The 18,795-nt window shown below is 54.8% G+C and overlaps 1 protein-coding gene across 8 annotated transcripts in view; it reads right to left on the minus strand.

The window, feature by feature from the left end:
- NUMA1 (nuclear mitotic apparatus protein 1) overlaps positions 1-18,795 on the minus strand; it is a 68,330-nt gene that overhangs the window by 3,658 nt on the left and 45,877 nt on the right. For 6 of the 8 annotated variants that reach the window (XM_081798760.1, XM_081798762.1, XM_081798764.1 and 3 more), the window contains 17 exons: positions 18,263-18,342; positions 17,066-17,148; positions 16,530-16,610; positions 15,103-15,190; positions 13,558-13,678; positions 12,902-13,059; positions 12,500-12,617; positions 12,278-12,395; positions 11,780-11,920; positions 9,860-9,982; positions 6,309-9,707; positions 5,862-5,903; positions 4,316-4,384; positions 2,314-2,424; positions 1,997-2,215; positions 1,719-1,876; positions 309-555 (listed from right to left, as the gene is read on the minus strand). In XM_081798760.1, the coding sequence (XP_081654886.1) occupies positions 309-555; positions 1,719-1,876; positions 1,997-2,215; positions 2,314-2,424; positions 4,316-4,384; positions 5,862-5,903; positions 6,309-9,707; positions 9,860-9,982; positions 11,780-11,920; positions 12,278-12,395; positions 12,500-12,617; positions 12,902-13,059; positions 13,558-13,678; positions 15,103-15,190; positions 16,530-16,610; positions 17,066-17,148; positions 18,263-18,342 (5,356 nt within the window). The remainder of the gene's footprint in view (positions 1-308; positions 556-1,718; positions 1,877-1,996; positions 2,216-2,313; positions 2,425-4,315; positions 4,385-5,861; positions 5,904-6,308; positions 9,708-9,859; positions 9,983-11,779; positions 11,921-12,277; positions 12,396-12,499; positions 12,618-12,901; positions 13,060-13,557; positions 13,679-15,102; positions 15,191-16,529; positions 16,611-17,065; positions 17,149-18,262; positions 18,343-18,795) is intronic. The other 2 variants (XM_081798766.1, XM_081798765.1) reach the window with 2 other exon arrangements.

The following is an 18,795-nucleotide window of genomic DNA, read 5'->3' on the forward strand; positions in this document are numbered from 1 at the left end:
GCCACCCAGGAGGTGTGCTGGAGGCCCACAGCTGGGCTGTAACTTCTCCATATTCTCTCCCTTCAGCCTGCACAGGGTCAGTGCTACCCCTGAAAAGAAAGCAACCTTAGAGCCAGCAGGCATCCAATTCCAGCCTTGCCCCTTCTTACAAAAGAGGCCTCGCAAGTCCCTGTGTTTCTGGGGATCTCAGTTTTCCCATCTGTAAGATATGGACCCTCGGGAGGCTATTGTGAGGACCCGATGGGCAAGATGCCCTTAACGAGCAAGTGAGCATGACTGGCCTGGAGCCCCACTCCCAGCAGCCTGACCTTGGTCATGGTGATGTTGATGATTTGTGTGGTGCGTCGACGAGCGGAGCGGGTCTTCCGGCCTGAATCCAGGAAGACGTCCCCCAGGGAGTCCAGGCTGCTTTCCAGTGGGGCCTGTCCCCGAGCAGGGATCGGGGTGAAATAGAGAGACTCCAGGGATTCTACCTTGGGGGGCAGGCGCTGGGAGATGGGTGAGGCTGGCTCTCCGGGGATGCTGGTGCCATCTGGCTGAGTTCGAGGCAGCTTGCTGGAGAAAAGGCATTTTGGTTCATCCCTTTGCTCCGAAGTGACCAATCCCTACCCCTACTACAAGCAGACCAGGTCAAGCACCCCATTCTCACTCTGAATTTTGAGAGGCACCCAGGAAAGCACTTACCCTGGGCCCTCCCTTCACTCCACTCTCCATTCCTGGTGAGCCCCTCTACTCCCATGGTTCTCTAGCTCCTTAATACTGGCAACTCCTGGACTCCACTGTCCCAGACATCCCCACCTGGACAACTAGCTCCACGGTGAGTATGTCCAAACTAAGTCCATCCGTCTATTCCTCCTGGATCTCCTACTTCACAGAATGGGAGCAGCCTCCAGCTGGGCCCCCCCAGCCATGAACATGGGTACAGTCCTACCCAACAGCTCACCTAACCACACCCCAATCCGCTCACATCCCCTTGGCCGGGTCCGCCTCTCCTCTCACCTAGACCTGGTGGCACCTGAGGGGAGGCGCCAGCCTGGTGACAACCAGGGACTCAAGCCAGGCTGCCCGGGGTTCAAGCCTGCCTCTACCACTGTGGGACCTTGGGCAAATGACTGCCCCTCTATGCCCCAGTCTCATCTGTTGAAGGAGATAATCATGGAACCTACCTCAGAGGACTGTGAGGAGTAAATAAACGCATTAATATTTTGCGGGTGTTTTTGTAACAGTATTGACACATTTCTCTCAGCTTCTTCGCTGGCTATGAGTGTAAGCTTTCTAAGCTGCAAACTGAACCACATACTCCTTCCTTTCAGACTCTTTTGAGGTCCCTCACTGCCTCTAGGATCAAGTCTAAACTTCAATGGGGATCCCAGCGAGCCCTCCTCACCTCACTTGCCAGCCCAGCCAGGCTCTTTCTTGGCCTCTACCCTCTGCTCCCCTCCGTTCACCAGGCCCACACACCTTCAGCTCCTTTGCAGACTCCGAGTAGAAGTGACAGCCTCCAGGAAACCCCTTCTGACCACTCGGTTTCCTTTTACTCCCATTGTGCCCTATACAAACATGCGTCTACCACCTGGGACCAGTTTCCTTACTCTTCTCTATGAATAAGCTCCCAGAGGGCAAAGGGACCACATCTTTATCTCACTAGGCCCAGTGGCCAGGACACAGCCTGACAAACAGTAGGCACTCAGTGACAAGAGGGCAGCAGCGTGCCTCACCTGGTGATAGTGAGGGGAGTCCCCTCCTCACAGCTCAAATCCAGGCTGTCAATACTCAAGTCCAGCTGAGGCTTAGCCTGGGGCTCCCGGCTCTTTAGGGCATCAGTTGCCACCTGGAACTTGCCCAGATCTCGAAGCTGCTGGTCAGCATGGGCAACCTGCAAAGGAGAGGGCCAAGGAGAGTGAAGACAAGCCTCAGGCAGGGGCAGCCCGGGAGAGGGGGGGCACAGGGGTCCAACGTAACAGGGGTGAGGGAGTCAGTGCAAGCAGATACTTACCTGTGCCTCCAGGCTGCGCACCTGGGCGGTGAGGTGGCGGCAGGTCTGCTCAGCCTCCTTGGTCTTCAGCCCCGCCTGCTGCAGCTCCCGGCCCAGCCGCTCCGCTTCAGCCCGCAGCTCTTTGTTTTCCTTCTGCAGCTGCTCCAGGCCCCGGAGCTGTTCCTGTAGCTCTTGGTTCTGCTGTTTCTTGGCATCATAGTGGGTCTTGGCTTTTTCCATCTACATGGGCAGACAGGGTGGGTGGGGTGGTGGGGGGGCAGGGGCTGGGGGAGGAGAGGGTGGGCAGTGGGGCGCTGGGGGCACCGGGGGCGCCTCACCTGTAGTTTGTAGTGCTCAGCTGCCTGCTCCTTCTGGTTCAGCTGGGCCTGCAGCTCATTCAGCTGGGCCTGGAGGCGTTGGGCCTCTTGCTGGCTCTCCCCTCCCTGGGCCTGGAAGGCATGACAAACGCTGACTGGGGTGGCTGGTCTGTCCGCTCCACCCAAATCCCTGACTTGCCCTAAGATCCTGGGCTCTATGGGTGTTCTCAGACTCCTGTATTCTCTCTCAGGACATGCACAAAAAATCCTGCCCCCAACTCCCACCTAATTTGGACACACCACACACCCCTCAAGGTCCACATTCTGCAAGAGCTTTCCCTGTCCAGCTAATGCCATTTCTGGCAGAGTTCTGACAGCCCTATCTTTGCTTTCTTTGTGACCAAGCACAAGCTTGGCACCCTCGTACTTGGCAGTCATCACCTCCAGCTCCCGGGCAGTGTTCTGTGCTTCCCTCCCCAAGGAGACTCCCTACTCCCCAACGGGGACCGAGCCTCAGGAACACTTGGGTACAGAGCACGGAGCTAGGCACTTGGCACATGAGCTCTCTGAGGGCTCATGAACTCTCTTTCTCCTCAAAACCACTGTGGGAAGTAACTTCATCCCCATTTTAGAGATAAAGAAACTGAGCTCAGAAATGTAAACATACTGACCAGGATCACAGCACAGTAAGATTTGAGGCTTGGTCCAGCTGACTCCAAAGCCTGGGTGGGCTCATTTACGATGCTGCACTGCCTCCTGTCCAGACCACAGACTCCTTGGGAGCAGGGCCCATATCCAGTTCTTGGACCCTCTGTGCAATGCCAGTGAGTGCTTAGCTTGTAGTAAACACTGGACTACCTGGCCTTACCTCTCCTGCATCTCCTGGCCCCAGGAAGGCCCCCAAATGGAGCATAATAAGCATCTGGGTTGTTTTTAAGATTTTATTTATTTATTTGAGAGAGAGAGAAAGCGAGAGAGAGCACAAGTGAGGAGAGGGAGAAGTAGGCTCCCCACTGAGCAAGAAGCCTGATGCAGGGCTCGATCCCAGGACTCTGGGATCGTGACCTGAGCCGAAGGCGGGTGCTTAACTGACTGAACCACCCAGGCGCCCCAGTTTGTTTGTTTTTAAGATTTATTTATGTATTTGAGAGAGAGAGACAGTATGAGCGGGAGGGGCAGAGGGAGAAGGAGAGAGAAACTCAAGCAGACTCCATGCTGAGCGCAGAGCCCAACATGGGGCTTGATCTCATGACCCTGAGATCACGACTTGAACCCAAACCAAGAGTCGGACACTTAACTGCCTATGATACCCAGGTGCCCCGATAAACATGTTTATCACACAATTATGGCAAGGAAGAGAGCTGAAAATATTAAGAATATTAAGTTGCTGGGACGCCTGGGTGGCTCAGTCGGTTAAGCATCTGCCTTTGGCTCAGGTCATGATCCCAGGGTCCCGGGATGGAGCCCCGCATCAGGCACTCTGCTCAGCGGGGAGTCTGCTTCTTCCTCTCCCTCTGCCCCTCCCCCCTGCTTGTGTTCTCTCACGCTCTGTCAAATAAAATCTTCAAAAAATATATCAAGTTGCACTGTCATATTAAATGTTGAGGACACTCCTCGAGGCTAGGCTGTCTAGAGCAGTGCTATCCAAAGAACTTTCTACAGTGATGGAAATGTTCTGTATCTGCCCTGTCCAGTATGGTAGCCCTAGCCATATGTAGCTACTAAGCAAGGGAAATGAAGTAGCGTGACAGAGGAGCGGAATTTTTAATTAATCAAACCACACAGGACTAGGAGCTACTGTAGTGGAGAATGAAGGTCTGAGGAATGGGAGTCATTCTCGTCTTCCCTCGAGAGCTCCAACAAGGCACACGCAAGGGCTCCTGGAGCCACAGGCAGGTGTATGGCTGTCAGGCCCTCCTCTGCCCCAACGCCCACCACAGCCCGAGGGCTTACAGAGCATCTTCCCTCCCCCAGCCTTGCTCTGGGGCTGAGGGAGGACGACCCACCCCCCACCGTAACTTACCTTCAGCTTCTGTTGTTGCACCTTGCTGGCTTGGTCATGGTCAGCTAACTTCTTACTCAGTTCTTCCACCTGGAGCAGGGGAAGAAAAGAAGACTCAGAAGGCCTTCCCCTGTATGTCCAGAGAGATTAGGACCTTTCCCCCAGATAAATCCCCAGTGTTCCTAGAAGAAACTCTGGTCCTTTCTCTGGCCTCCCAATTAGGGAACAGCCTCCGCTTAGGCTGGTTGGCAGGACCTGAGTGAGGCGACCCAATAGGCAGGGGCTGCCAGATGGCCCGTGCTCACCTCTGTCCCCAGCCTGCAGAGACAGGCCTGCCGGAGCCCTGCAGCCTCCAGATTCAGCAGAATTGAAATCTGGGGAGCTGACACCCTACTACCACCCTACTGCCACTGTTCCCAGCCCCAGCCTTCCCGGGTTGGGGACAGGCACGACCGAGTCTGTAATTCTAGCAGACAATAATGAATACCCAACATTCCTCCCCCAAACTGCCAAGGCCCACAGATGCTCAGACCTCTTCCCAATCTCCGCAGGCTGTTAGGGCTGGTGCCAGCAACGTGGCCGCTGGGGTTAGCACTGGGAAGCAGATTGCCAGACAACAGCAGGGGCAGCCCTTCTACCCCAAGCCCACCCCACTCCCACAGAGAAGAAGAGTAGAGGGAGGGAGGAGTCGAGAGGCAGCCTAACAGCCACGAGCAGGGCTGGCTCCTCCAGGCGTTCCGGGAGCTCAAGCAGTAACTGCAGAGACGAGAGGCAAGAGGCCAATGCTGACTGTTTGCTATTCGGTGTGACTGTCCCCATCATCTCAGGCTCCCTGGAGGCGGCGACGGAAGGAGGGGAGGGCCTGATTCCTCAGCAGGCCCGAAGTGACTGAGTAGGAGGGGTGGTGGAGAAAGGGCGCTCCTGCTAAATACCAGTGCAACAGCCTCGACGTCAAGGGCAGCACAGGGAGATCCTTGTGAGGGCCCGGCAGCCAGGCCCGGCCACCTCCTGTCTCCCGCCAGGCTTGGCCTTCCTGCTCCCAGACAGCTCTAGCTCACGCTCGGGGTTAAAGGCCCAGAGGGTGATGGGCAGGCGTCCCACGCTCACAACCCTCCCTGACCTGAGGGCTGCTTTCATGTCACCTTTAGGGCTTCTGCGGGAAAGAAGGGGGCCGCGTTAAACGAGGCCCACAGTCACTTTGCCGCTCCTCTTAGTTTGGCACTCAGGCTCGGAACAGAACTTGGAGATTTGGTAATCCCAAGGAATGGCGGTCACCAGTTCGGACATGGGTAAGATGAAGCCTACCCTACCCCTCATCGCTGACAGGCAGATGAGAGAAGGGACAGAAGGATGGGGATGCCGACCTGGGCTGGGTGGGACGAGGCCCGAGAGAGGGCCCAGCACACTGCAGTCCTGGCAGCCCGGGCCTGGACTCCATGGCTTGACCCTGCCCCCTTCACAAACAGTTCACAACGGGAGCGGGCGGAGGCAAGCTGCGGCCGGGATCATGCACTGAGACGGGTCACCGCTTAAGCAGCCAGCATTTATCGGGGACCCCAGGCTTTACCTGCTTAGTCTGCTCTCTCTGAAATACCTCTAGCTGCTCCACCTGTGCATGGGGGAGGGGCAACGGAGACAGAGTGAGATGCGGGCCGAAGAGGCACCAGGTCTGCAGCCAGGCCGCTCTCACTGAGGCTCTGACACTTCCCTCCAAGGAATGAGACTTCTAGTCGTTTAAAAAAAAAAAATGCCAATTTGGCTCACTCTCATCCCCGGTAGCTCCTAGGGTCTCCACCGCAGGCATACCTGCCTAGCATCGTGTGCTTCTAGAATGGGCTGATGGCCTTCACAACTTGACTCTCCAGGGACAGCGCTTTCAGGGAGGAAGAAACTACTGGTACTTGCTTTAGGACTGTAGGGGGCAACATACTTGAACTCTACCAGCCACCCCGCGAGGGAGGGGCGACACGACAGGAGGGAATCTCTGGGGGCAAGGCTGAGCTGGGCATCTCACCTGGGCAGTGAGTTTCTGCCTCTCGTCCTGGAACCGCTGCCTCTCCTCCAGGACCTTGACCTTGGCACCCTCGTACTTGGCAGTCATCACCTCCAGCTCCCGGGCAGTGTTCTGTGCTTCCCGCTGCAGCTCAGCCAGGCGGGTCTCGGCGTCAGCACGCACGGCTGCCAGCTCTTGGCCATACTTCTCTCTGGCCTGGTCCAGCTCCACTTCCAGAAACTGCCGGCCAAGGCTGGCCCGCTCACCCAGCCCCCGGTTCTCCTCCGCCAGCAGGCCGTGGGCCTTCTTCAGCATGCTCAGCTGCTCCGCGTAGCTGGCCTTCTCAGCCCGCAGCTGCTGCGCTGCCCGCTCTTGCTCTGCCACCTTCTGCCGCAGGGGCACCAGCTCCCCGAGCTCCCGCTGGGCCCGCACCAGCTCGGCCCGCAGCCCGCCGGCCGCCTGCTTGCTCTGCTCCAGCTCCTCGCGATGGCGTTTCTCAGCAGCCGCCTGCTCGGCCTGCAGCTGCTGGCAAAGGTGCTTAGCGGGCAGGAGCTCGCTCACGAGAGCCTGCGTGCTGGCGTGCTCCAGCTGCAGGGCAGAGAGGGCCTGCTCCTTCTGGAAGAACTTCTCCTGCCACGTCTTCAGTTCTTGGCCCAGCTCCTCCGCTCGCTCTGCCTGCGAGGCCAGCTCCTGCCGGAGGCTCTCCGAAGCCACCCGCTGTTTGTCCGCCTCCTCCCGGAGGGTGTGCACCTCCTCCCGCAGAGCGGAGCTGCGTTCGGCGGCCCTGGCGCTGTTGCTGGCGGTCTCCGCCTGCAGCAGGCGCAGCCTCTCCTCCAGCTTCTGGCTCTTCTCCGACTCCGCTACGACCAGCCGCTTCAACTCCTTGCTCTCCCCCTCTTTCTCCAGGACCTGGCGGTTCAGGATGGACACCTCCTCCTCCAAGCTGCTGATGAGGCTGTTTTTCCTCTCAGCCTCCTGCTGGCCCCGGGCCACCTGGGTCTTCCACTCGTCCTCAGCCTTGCTATGGTCTTGGGCTTTGGCGCGGAGGGTGGCCAGCTCCCGTTGGGCTGTGGCTAAGGTGTCCTGACTGCACCCCAGCTCCTGGGCCTTCTCCTCTAACCGGCCCCGCAGAGCCTCCAGAGCACCGGCCTGCTCGGCGCGGGAGGCGCGCTCACACTGCAGGCTGCGCTCCAGGCCAGAGGCCCTCTCCTGGTGCTCCCGGCACTGCCGCTCCAGCTTGCTCACCTCTGCCCGCAGAGCCTCGAGCTCAGGGCCTTTCCGCTTGCTCTTTCCAGTAGACTCCAACTGTGCTCCTGACCCAGAAGGGTCTTCTCCACTGGCCGGCCCTGGAGACTGTTGGCGCTCCTCCTCTTTCTTGGCCAGCTGTTCCTTCAGTCGCTGCACAGTTTGCCGAAGCTCCCCCAGCTCTGTTCTCTGGGCTGCCTCCTGCCCACGAAGCTTGGCCAGCTCCTGGTCCTTCCCTTCCTTTTCCATCAGGGCGTGGGCCAGGGCTTCCTGCAGGGTCGCAAACTCCACACGCTGCTCATTGAGGGCATTCTGCAGCCGCATCTCCAGCTCTGCCTTGGCGGCCTTCTCCAGGGCAAGATCGGCTTGGGCCCGGCCCCGCTCCTGGGTCAGGCGTGCCACCTCCCTCTCCTGCTGCCCGCGCTCCTCCTGCTGCTGGCCCTGGCTCTCGATCAGCGCAGCCCGCAGCCTCTCCAGTTCACTGCCCATCTGCTCGGCCTCCCGCTCCATGGCCTGCAGCGCCGCCTGCGTGCTGCAGAACTGGCGTCCCTGCTGCTCTTCCGGCCACTCGGCCTCTCTGGCTCCAGCCCTCGGCGGCTCCTTGCGCAGCTCCCGGGAGGCCGTTTCCTGCCGCTCTCCTGCCTTGCGCACCAAGGCCTCCAGGCGGGCCACCTCCTTGCCGGTGGCAGCCATCTTCTCCTGCAGAGCGGAGAGGTCGTCCGCAAGCCTCTGGGCCCTGACCTCCTTCTCCTGCACCTGCTGGAGCGCTCTGGCCAGGCTGGCATGAAGCTGAGCGACTTCAGTCTGCTGCCGGCTGATCTGGAGCTCGCTGTGGGCCTCAATCCCCGCCACCTTCTCCTTGGCCTCCTGTAGTTCCTGGCGGGCCTTCTCACATTCCTCCTTCAGGGTCATCAGCTGCTCCTGGAACACGGCACCGTACTGGGCCTCCTCTTGCTGGCTCTCCTCGTACCGCTCGCGCCAGGTGGCCACCTCCTTGGCAAGCTGTTCACACTCCCCCTCCGCCTCATGCTGGGAGGCTTCGGCCTCTGCCAGCTCCCGCCGCAGGGCTTCCATCTCAGCTTGATGGGCCTCCCCCAGCTGCCGTAATCGGGCCTCCAGCCCCTTGCGCCCAACCCTCTCTTCTTCTAGCTCCTTCCGTTCCTGCTTATGCTGTTCCACCAGACACCGGGTCTCTGCCTCCAGCTTGGAGATGTGACGCTGCTGCTCTTCTAGGGCATCTGAGGCCCTGCGCTTCTCCTCCTCCAGGCTGCCCTTGGTGATCTTCAAGGACTCCTCAAGGGCCCGGACCTGCTCCTGGAACTGGCCCTTCTCCTGGGCCACCCTTTCTCTCTCGGTTGCTTTTTGCTGCTCAGACCTCAGCTGGGCCTTTAGCTCAGCCACCTGAGCCTGGGCCTCACACTGCTCCTGGCGGGCTGCCTCAACACAGGCATGGAGTTCCTCCACCTTTTGGCTCAGCTCTGCCTTCTCCCGCTGGGCCTGAGTCACCGAGGCCTGGGCGCTGTCCCGGGCTTCATTAGTGGCCTGAAGTTGCTGTTGCAGGACCTCTAGCTTGGCAGTCTTCTCCTTCTCCAACGCTTCCAGCTGCTGGAGAGCCGAATCCCTCTCCTTTAAAGAAGCCTGCCGCTCCTCGGCGGCAGTGGCCAGTCGCTGGGCATGGTCTCGCCTGGCGGCCTCCTGCCCCTGGGCAGCTTCCTCCAACTGCTGCTCTTTTTGCTTCAGGCTGCTGCTCAGCTGCTCCACCTGCTGGCGAAGGCCCTGTGAGGCCTGTTCTTGCTGCTGGAGGCTCTGCACGAGCTGGGCCTGCTCCGTTTTGGCCTGCTGCTTCAGGCCGGCCAGTTCTTGATCCTGCTGCTGGAGAGCGGCATTGAGGGTGGTGAGCTCAGAAGTCAGTGTGGCCACCTGGGCAGACAGCCGGGCCCCCTGAGCCTGAGAGGCCTGCTCCAGCTCTTCCTTCGCCTGGCTGAGGTTGGACAGGGAGCCCTGCAGCTCGGCAATCAGGCCAGCCAGCTGCTGCTTTTCGTCTTCAAAGTGGCCCCGCTCGGCAAGCAGCGTGGCTTCCCGCTGGCCCTGCTCAGCCTCCAGCGCCTCCACCCTGGCTTGGAGCTGGGTGTTGTCTGCAGCAAGAGAGGCTGCCTCTTGCTTCAGGGTTTCCAGCTGGTGAAATAAAGAGACAAATGAGGATCAGCATGACTCCTCGATCACCACAGCGCCTGTGAGAACTAAGGAACAGGAACCTGATGTACCAAACACAGGTCCACACCAGCCCCGGGACACGGGTCCTCACCGCTGCTCCTGTGCGCTCCTACCTGCAAGACGTCCCCCAACACTTCGCCCTTCTCCCGGGCTGGGTTCTCCCGCAGCTGGGCCAGATGCTCTTCCAGCTGTGAAAGTTTTCCCCGAAGGATTTCATTCTTCTCTTCAAGGCATTTCTGAGAGTAAACAAGAGCCTCATGTGAACAGAGGTGAAACAGGCACTAGGTTACCAATAACATACGGAGCCCTAGCACCCTGTTATCAAGATCTCCTTTTGCCCTGACCTTGGGAAAAACTCAGAAACCATGCACCTGGGTTCATGACGGACCTGATTTTCTAGCCCTAATTTCAGGGTTGAATTAAGTCATGGGACCTGTTAATTTCTTCTTCCAGGCCACTTAGTTTACTTCAAATTTCCTTACTTAAAAAAAAAAAAAAATTTCCTCTATATACCCTTCCTCAGGCAAGTCTTGGCTCTCAGATTATCTGAACACTCACCAGCTTAAAAACCTCCCCAGCCATGCCTGGGTGGCTCAGTCAGTTAAGTGTCCAACTCTTGATTTCGGCTCAGATCATGATCTCAGGGTCGTGAGATTAAGCCCCACATCAGGCTCCCTGCTCAGCGGGAACTCTGAGATTCTCTCTCTCCCTCTCCACCTCCCCTCCTGCTTGCCCATGCTCTAAAATAAATCTTAAAAAAAAATTAAAAATAAAAAATCTTGGGGCGCCTGGGTGGCTCAGTTGGTTAAGCATCTGCCTTCGGTTCGGATCATGATCCCACAGTTCTGGGATCGAGTCCCACATCGAGCTCCCTGCTCCGCGGGAAGCCTGCTTCTCCCTCTCCCATTCCCCCTGCTTGTGTTCCCTCTCTCGCCGTGTCTCTGTCAAGTAAATAAATAAAATCTTAAAAAAAAAAATCCTCTCTTAAAAAATATATATAAATATATATAAACACATAATACACACATACACACACACACACACACATATGTATCTCCCCAGCCTGCCCGGGCATCAACAGCAGCAGCCATCGCACCTCCCAGCCCTGTCCTCCAGCCCCATTCCCCACTCCCCACTGTTCACTAAGCCAGGGCCAGGACTGTGCTGGGTCCTGAGTTCCTAATCTACCAGATAGATATGGGAGGTAGCTATTACTAGCCTTCTTTTGCAGAGCAAGATCTGAAGCTCAGATGTTAAGTGCCTTGCCCTAGGGCTACAGGGTTAATAAGTGGTAGAGTTGGGTTCTTAAAAATACCAATAAAAATAATAGTGGGGGCACCTGGCCAGCTCAGTCGGTGGAGCATGCAACTCTTGATCTCAGGGTTGTAAGCTCGAGCCCCACATTGGGTGTAGAGATTACTTTAAAAAAAATATATATATATATACACATGTATATATATATTTATTTATTTGGGAGAGAGAGCACGAGCTGGAGGGGCAGAGGGAAGGGAGGGAAAATCTCAAGCCAACTCTGACTCTGTGCTGACAAGAAGCCCAATGCAGGGCTCCATCTCACCACCCTAAGATCATGACCTGAGCTGAAACCAAGAGTCGGATGCTTAACTGACTGCACCACCCAGGTATCCCTAAAAATAAAATCTTAAAAAAATAATAAGAGTAACGAATTCACTGAAAGCTTACTTTGCACGACACAAAGTGTTAAGTACTTTGTACATAGTACCCGACAATGGGTGATGAGGCAGCTACTCATTACTTTTCCCACTTTACAGAAAGCATGCTTAGAAAAGAGGTCAAGTAACTTGTCCAAGATCCCACATCTTGTAAACAGCGAAGACAGGATTCAAAGGTGTATTGGACTTAAGCCCACAATCTTTCCATTACAGCGCACTATTAAACCTTGAAGAGGAGTCAGCTTACTTCCCAAAGGCCCCAAAGAATAGAGTGGTAAATGGAACTCAGCTGTGAACAGGCAGTCAAGACCATGGCCCTGGTTCCCCAAGCAGAGGGGTTACCTTGTCCTGCACGGCTGTGCTGAGCTCCTTCTCGAGATGGGTCTGTTTCTCCACCCACTCTCGAGTGGCCTTGCTGTGCTCTTCTGTCAGGTCATTGAGGGCACCCTGTAGCTGCTGCAGGTGACTGGCAAACTCCCGGAGCTGAGACAGACAAGCGCGAGTCCCCGTCACCCAAGGTCAAAGCCAATACCACCACTGCTGTGTGTTCCCCGACTCTAGGGGCTGCAGGTGTTATGACTATCCGTCTAACCCGCCCCAAACCAATTACAACTAGCCACATCTTTAACTCAAGACTCAAAATTCAGGGCCACAACCCCATCCCTGGCAGCAGCCAATTATGGGACAAGGAAAGGGCCAAAGTATGCAGGTCTCTGGAAAGACTGAAGCACAGGACAGGTGCCGGGACATTCTTCTCAACCCTGTTTTGGAGAATCCTCCAGACCAACTCAGCCCCAGCAGGCCTCCAGGTGGGGACAGACCCCTCCCCCCAATACTCACCTTAAAGGAAAGGTCCCCATTCTCCTCAGAAAGCTGGTTAATTTTGCGATCCATCTGGCTCTTCTCTGTCTTCAGGTCCTGGCACTGCTTCAGGGTTTCATGGAGACGCACAGTGAGGCTGTGAGGGAGCAGAGCGGTCAGAAAAGACAGTAGCACCTTTCCCCCCACCCCACGGGTGCAGGGCGGGGTGGGGAGCTGGGAAGAGAGCAGGGAGAATCCTACCTCTCGTTCTTGCCACGGAGCTCCTCAAGCTCCCTGGGCTCCAGCGGGCTGGCCGCCTGCTTCTCGTTCAGCAGAGCCAGGCGGTCAATGCGCTGCTGCATCACAGCTATCTGTGCGTCTGCCCCGGGGAAGGGGAGGGAGGGGAGTCAGCACAGAACGACGGGGAAGAGAGGAGGAGGGGGAGGCATCCATTCTAAGGGAAAGGAGGATATGGCAAGGGCAGAACCGGCTTCCAGGAGGTCAGCTGGACTGGCCCAAGGCTGAGCACTAAGCTCCTGGGCCAGCAGAACGGACAATAATGGAACAGGGGGGCCGTTCCGCACACAAGCCCAGCACTTCCCGGGATGAAAATCCCCAATGCTGCTCACTCACACATCATCCACCAGCCTACTAGGCGCCTACCTTTCTCGGTGAGGAGCCTGCGGTTCTCAGCCAGCTCCAGCTCCAGTTCATCTCTATTACTTCTCTCATCTGCAAGCTGCTTCTTCAGCCGTCTCATCTGGAATTGTGGGGTCTGCAGGATGTCGCCCATGGGGGAGGCTGGAGAACCTGAGAGGAAGCTGAAGAAGGAGATGGCTCAGACGCCACGGTCAGAGCCTGAAGCGTGAGGGCTGAAGGGAAGAGCACCGGGTGGGGATGGGTGAGCAGGGCTCTAGGGTTGTGAGCACCGGCTGGTAGGCCAAGCACCTCAGCTTTGTTCGCAGTGCCATCTCCCGCCTCATGACACGACCGTGAGCAAACGGTTCTTCTCCCCCCGCAAGCCTTAACTTCTTTGTCAAAAAAAAAATCATCTTGCCTCTGCAGAGCGGCACTGAGAGAAGGGACTTTAGCAGTCTCCACGGGAGGAAGGAATTCCATAAACAGGGAACAGCTTCTGAGGAAGGCCTTCTGCCAAAAATGGATCCCAACCAATTCCCCTAATTAGTACTGGGACTGGTGAGAACATCTAGCAGGTGCTCCAAGCACTGTCTGCAGGTGAACAGTGTTAGCCTCTAGAATGAAGGGGTCTGAGGACAGATGTTGAGGTCCCGTCCCAGGAGAGGAGGCACAGCACATACTTGTTCCCACTGGAAGAGGCGACCTTCTGTAGCTCTAGGAAGCGAACCTCCCTTTTGGCCTGGTGGCTGGGTGGGGACAGCTCTTCAGAGATGGTGCTGGAACAGGTAGAAGGGACAGGAGCTAGGGGAAGAAGCAAACCATCATATAAAGGTTAGTAAGAATGCGAACAGATTTGCATCTTTATCCAGTTTGAGAACTCGCCTTAGTGGAAGTGAATCTGCAGACACTTACATGTAAGCTACAGAGGAAGGCCACTGGGCAAAACCTGAATCCCAGTGTCTGGGTCATCCAGAGGTCAGTGGCACTAAGCCGAGTCAAGCAAGTGGCTTCTCTTTCCACAAGTCATTAAGTGCTCATGCTTTTTCCCGCTGATTCAACAACTGCAGAGGCAGCTTGGGAGCTGCCCTGAGCACAATCTCCTCTTAGCCCAACAACTTCTCAGGTCAGAGCCACTGGCCTCCTTCCTGAATTCCTCCATTCTGAAATCTTACACTGCCAACACAACCTCTTTCTCAAAACCTCTGCCTCCCCTGGTTCCACGACCACCTTCACACGGCTATCCTACCCCTAAACACCCATCCCTAGTCTCCCCATCTGCCCTCCCTCCTACCCCCACCCTCTAAGCATCCAGAGTTCTAATGGGGCCTCCCTGCTCTGCCCACAGTGGCCATCCACACGCTGACTTGCGAACCCATAACCTGGCCCAGAGCCCTCGCCTACATTCTAGACTCACATTTCCAACATCTCCATTTGAAAGGCTGAAGAGAAACTTGAATATGAAGAACATCAAATTCAGTGGCTGGAAGAGAGCCTGCGTAGAGCCACATACTTAACCTATCCTCACTGGATAGCCTCTTCTTCAGAAGACATGCGGAGCTCTCGGTCTTTCTCCTGTACTTCCAGCAACACATTTGGTAGAGGACGTACCTCTCTGTTCTAGCACTTATTCTTTATTCCTACTTATTGATTTACGTATCTGCCTTCCCACCTAGAACATGAGCTTCATGTGGGGAAAAGCCTTTCTTTTAGGTGCTACTCCCAGCTTCTAAGCCTAGAGTAGCAATTGCTTAAAAAATAAAAAACAGGGCGCCTGGGTGGCTCAGCCGGTTAAGCGTCTGCCTTCGGCTCAGATCTTGATCCCAGGGTCCTGGGATGGAGTCCCGCATCGGGCTCCCTGCTCTGCGGGGAGCCTGCTTCTCCCTCTCCCTCTGCCGCTCCCCCTGCTTGTCCTCTCTCTCTGTCAAATAAATAAAATCTTAAAAAAAAAAAAGGTATGTGTGGGGTGATCAAGGACAACCTACCAGCACACACGATCACTTATCATGTCCTGCTTAGGCGCTGCCAGGCAACAAGGAAGAGCTCCAAAGGAACTGGGATGATGGCAACATGGCCTATTTATTCCATTACACACACTTTTACTGAGTGCAGACCCTGTGCCTGGTGTTGGGACTGAAACAAACCCCCACTGTATTTCTTAATAATTCAGGATCCTAGCAGTTCCCAGCTCAGACCGGAGGGGATCCTCAGGAGTAGGTCCTACTTACCTTTCTGTAAGAAGTTCTCTAGGTCCTCATTTAGGTTTAGCCCATCCTCATGGTCCAGCACAAACTTGAGAATGACTGCTAACTCAGCCTGGGCCAGAGAGAGAGAAAAGGAGCATCACTGAAGTGTCAGAGAGACCTGAAGAGATGGAGGGCACCACACTGGCCATGGCAGCCCCAGGAGCCTGCTGGAGCTCAGTCTTCCTCTCAAAGCCTAAAGCCCCACATTCCAGCTGAGAACATTCTAGCAGAGACATGTTGACCCTGCTTGCCCTCGCCTCCTCAGTTCCTCTAAAAATGCACCTGGGTTCAGACAGAGTTCCTATCTGACTTCACTCCTGACCACAGAGAAGAAAATGGGCAAAGAAAGTAGTGCAGTCAGAAAGCTTTTATATGTAACTATGTTGCCCTCTTCCAAATGACCCTCACTGTTGTTCTTTGTCTAAGTGAGAACCCGAGAACCCTCCAGGGCTCATTCAAAGCTTATCCACCAGCTCAGCTGTAAAATCTGCCCTTCACTGTCTGAATTCCAAAGTCACAGAGTTGATCTAATTTTTCTGGCCAACGCTGCCATAGTTCCTTATCCTTGTGAATTTGTTTCTACCAGGTCTATAACCAGCCTGGAGCAGAGAAAAGGTTGAAAGAGGAGCCACCCATTCCTCCCATGCCACTACAATCCCAACCTCAGAGAAGAGCCATGAACTAAGTGAGTTTAAAATGGGATGATTCAACATTGTTACCACTATGCGAAAGGCCACAGCTCTCTGGACACTGCCCCCGCAGTCACCTACATCACCCCCTGTGGCATCCCAGCTCCTCCTGCTCTGGGAAATAAAGGACAGCTGCTCAGGCAGGAAGCAAAGCCAACATTTGGACCCACATGACAGGTAGTTCCTGGAAACCAGGCCAATTCCCACTATAATGAAGTGGAGGCACCAACTCCGCTTCTTCACTTAGGGACCAGGTAGAGGAGGGGGAGAGAAGGTAACCGCTTTGGGCTGGACTGTCATGATGGACAAAGACGTTCTCTCTCACTAATCCTTCCCATTAGAGGAAAGGAGGAGACAAATGGAGTGACAGTTTGTGTAAAAAATATACACACTCACATGGGAACACATACATGAGAACAATTTCTGCATATTATCCCATCACAGTACAGTTATGACTACAGTTAAATATACGTATGTAAAAAAGGACTTGGAAGTATAGCCTTTAAAAGTTAAGTTATCTCTGGGGATGAGATTACTGGAAACTGTTATTTCCTCCTTTTGTACTCTTCAGTATTTTCCGGACTTTCTATAATGAATGGCTGGAATTACTACAACATAATTTTTTAAAATAACGCTATATGCTGTTTAAAGAAAAGCAATGGAGTGAGGTGAAGCAAAGACTAGACCCATCAATCAGGGCGGAGGAGGCACAGAACTTACCTGAATCTTATATTCAAATTGTTCCCAGTCCCTGGGACTTTTGGAGCTCATGGTGGAGTGGTATAAGAGCAACATGGTCATCTAGAAGCCAAAGAGGAGATACAGTCACTGAGTGGAGCTGCCTCTCTTCTCAGTGCTCCCCTCTCTGGGCTGTTCTGGGGACTCTGAACTATTCTGGAGGCTCTTCCGAAGCTCCTAGAATTCCGCCCTAGGTCCCTGCCCTTAACCGCACCCAGAAACACCTGATTGAGGACACCTGATTGTGCAAAAAGCCTGGTGCAGACCTGAATTCCTGAACTCATGGAACCTAACTATGAAGCTTAAGCTACCCTCTACAAAGGTAGCACCCAGAAACAGGAGAGGGAATGGAGACTGAGCTAAGAAGACTATGACAGCTGGGTGAGGCCTAATTCCTGCCAGGTCTTCATCGAGGCCCACAGTAGTAAGCACCCACCACTTCCCCCGGGTTAAAAGAAGGCCCAGCAGGTCCCTCTGGTGCCACCCTCTGACCCCCGCGTCTGGTATTCCATTGGTACCTTGGCCAATTCCAGCTCTGACCCTTCTATCACTTTCTGCACGGACACCAGGCATTCCGGAGAAGAGGGATGTTTTCGGTTTTCTGTAACGACGACAATGTAGAAAACAGGGTGAACTTCCTGGACATCCCTGAGATCATCAGAACACCTCAGAGTAGAACAAAATCACTATCTCTGGTGGGGCCAGGAGATGTAGGGCTCCTTACTCCTATGTCCTCTCTCCCCCAACATACACATTTCCATCTGAAGTTAGTTCTATCCTAGGTCAGTCCAAGGACTACAGGGAAAGTTTAAAAAAAAAAAAAAAGCAGGCTAGGAATTCAGAGCAGCTCTGGGGCACGATCTTCCTTGCACTCACCCACCCAACTCATCAACTCTGGCTCAGTACTACAGAAAAGAAGCCCAGAGATTCCAGGTCACTCTAGAGTCTTATTCCAAGTAAGGTCACAGAGGAAGCCTGAAGCTGAGCCAGACTAGGAGGACTAGGGACACCTGGTTCTTATGCTGGTATGCCAATTATCAACCTCTGCTTTATCTAAATCTATTATCTCCTTTCCCATAATTCTCTTGAGCGGGAGATAGCAGACAGCTCCTATGTCACAGATGAGGACTCCGTGGTCCATGACTGCACAAGGGAGGGGACTGACAAGCACTGTGCTAGCTTTTCATCTCTTCCTACTAACCCATCAGCCTTAGGAGAAATTATCATTCTCTCCACTTCATAGACAAGGAACCTATGTCCAGAAAGGTCACACAAGCTATGAGGAGAAGGGCCAAGACCTCAACCTAAATCTGCCTCTGCCTCTGCTCCACATCCATTGCCTAGGCAATTAATTCAAAGTTATCCAGGGGAAATGTTTCTCTTGCAAGGGAAAGAGGGTAACATGGATCCATCCCTCTCCTCCAACTCCCTGCAGTGGGTGGGGGACAAGAGCCCTAGGTGATGAGTCCCCAAAACTGACCCTCTGGCTCTACCTGGATCTCAGAGACGGGCTGTGGGACTGAGGGACACTCTTCTTCCCTGACTGACATCAGCATCACCAGACCCAGGGAAACAGCTGTACTCATCCCTGTGGTACAGAGTCGGTAGCCTTGAGCCTTTGCTCCTCCAGACACTGAGCTGGTTCCCCTGGACTTCCAAAGTCCCAGAAGTTGAGGAAGCAGCTCTTTCTTAGCAAGATAAAGAAAGGTGCTTACTTTGCAAAAAACTGCACACAAATTCCAGTCTCTCTGGCACCGGCTGCTGCAGGATTTGCTGCCCCTCGTCAGTGCCATGGCTAGAAAAAGAACAAATATCAGGACCGGAGTAGTTAGCAGTCCTTCCTTCCTTGCTACTCCATTACATTCCACCTTCCCATTACTTCAGGCTTGATCTGCACTGGATCTGGGAAAGCAGCAGACCAGATGCTGGAGGCAGGGGAGAAGATACCAAAACACTACTTGGTCAGAAGGAACGGTGTGGTAGATGAGAAGTGGGAACTTGAGGCGTGCGGTCCTTCTGAAAAAGATGGCACTCTGCCACCCTAACCGTAATATGAAAAAGCTCTGTGGGAAGAGGGGAGGATGGCAGCATGGAAAAGGGGAAGCTAGGTTCAACAGTCTGTAATGGCTCCACTGGAAAACGTCAGGAAGCCAGGAAAACGTGGCTAGAATAAGACAGACGATGGAAAGGGAAAAACAGGCCCAAGACTGAAAGAACAGGAGGAAATTCCCAAGGCTCTGAAGTGCCA

The sequence above is a fragment of the Leptonychotes weddellii genome, chromosome 11 (assembly GCF_054177405.1).
Source record: "Leptonychotes weddellii isolate Sample4059 chromosome 11, ASM5417740v2, whole genome shotgun sequence".
NCBI lineage: Eukaryota > Metazoa > Chordata > Mammalia > Carnivora > Phocidae > Leptonychotes > Leptonychotes weddellii.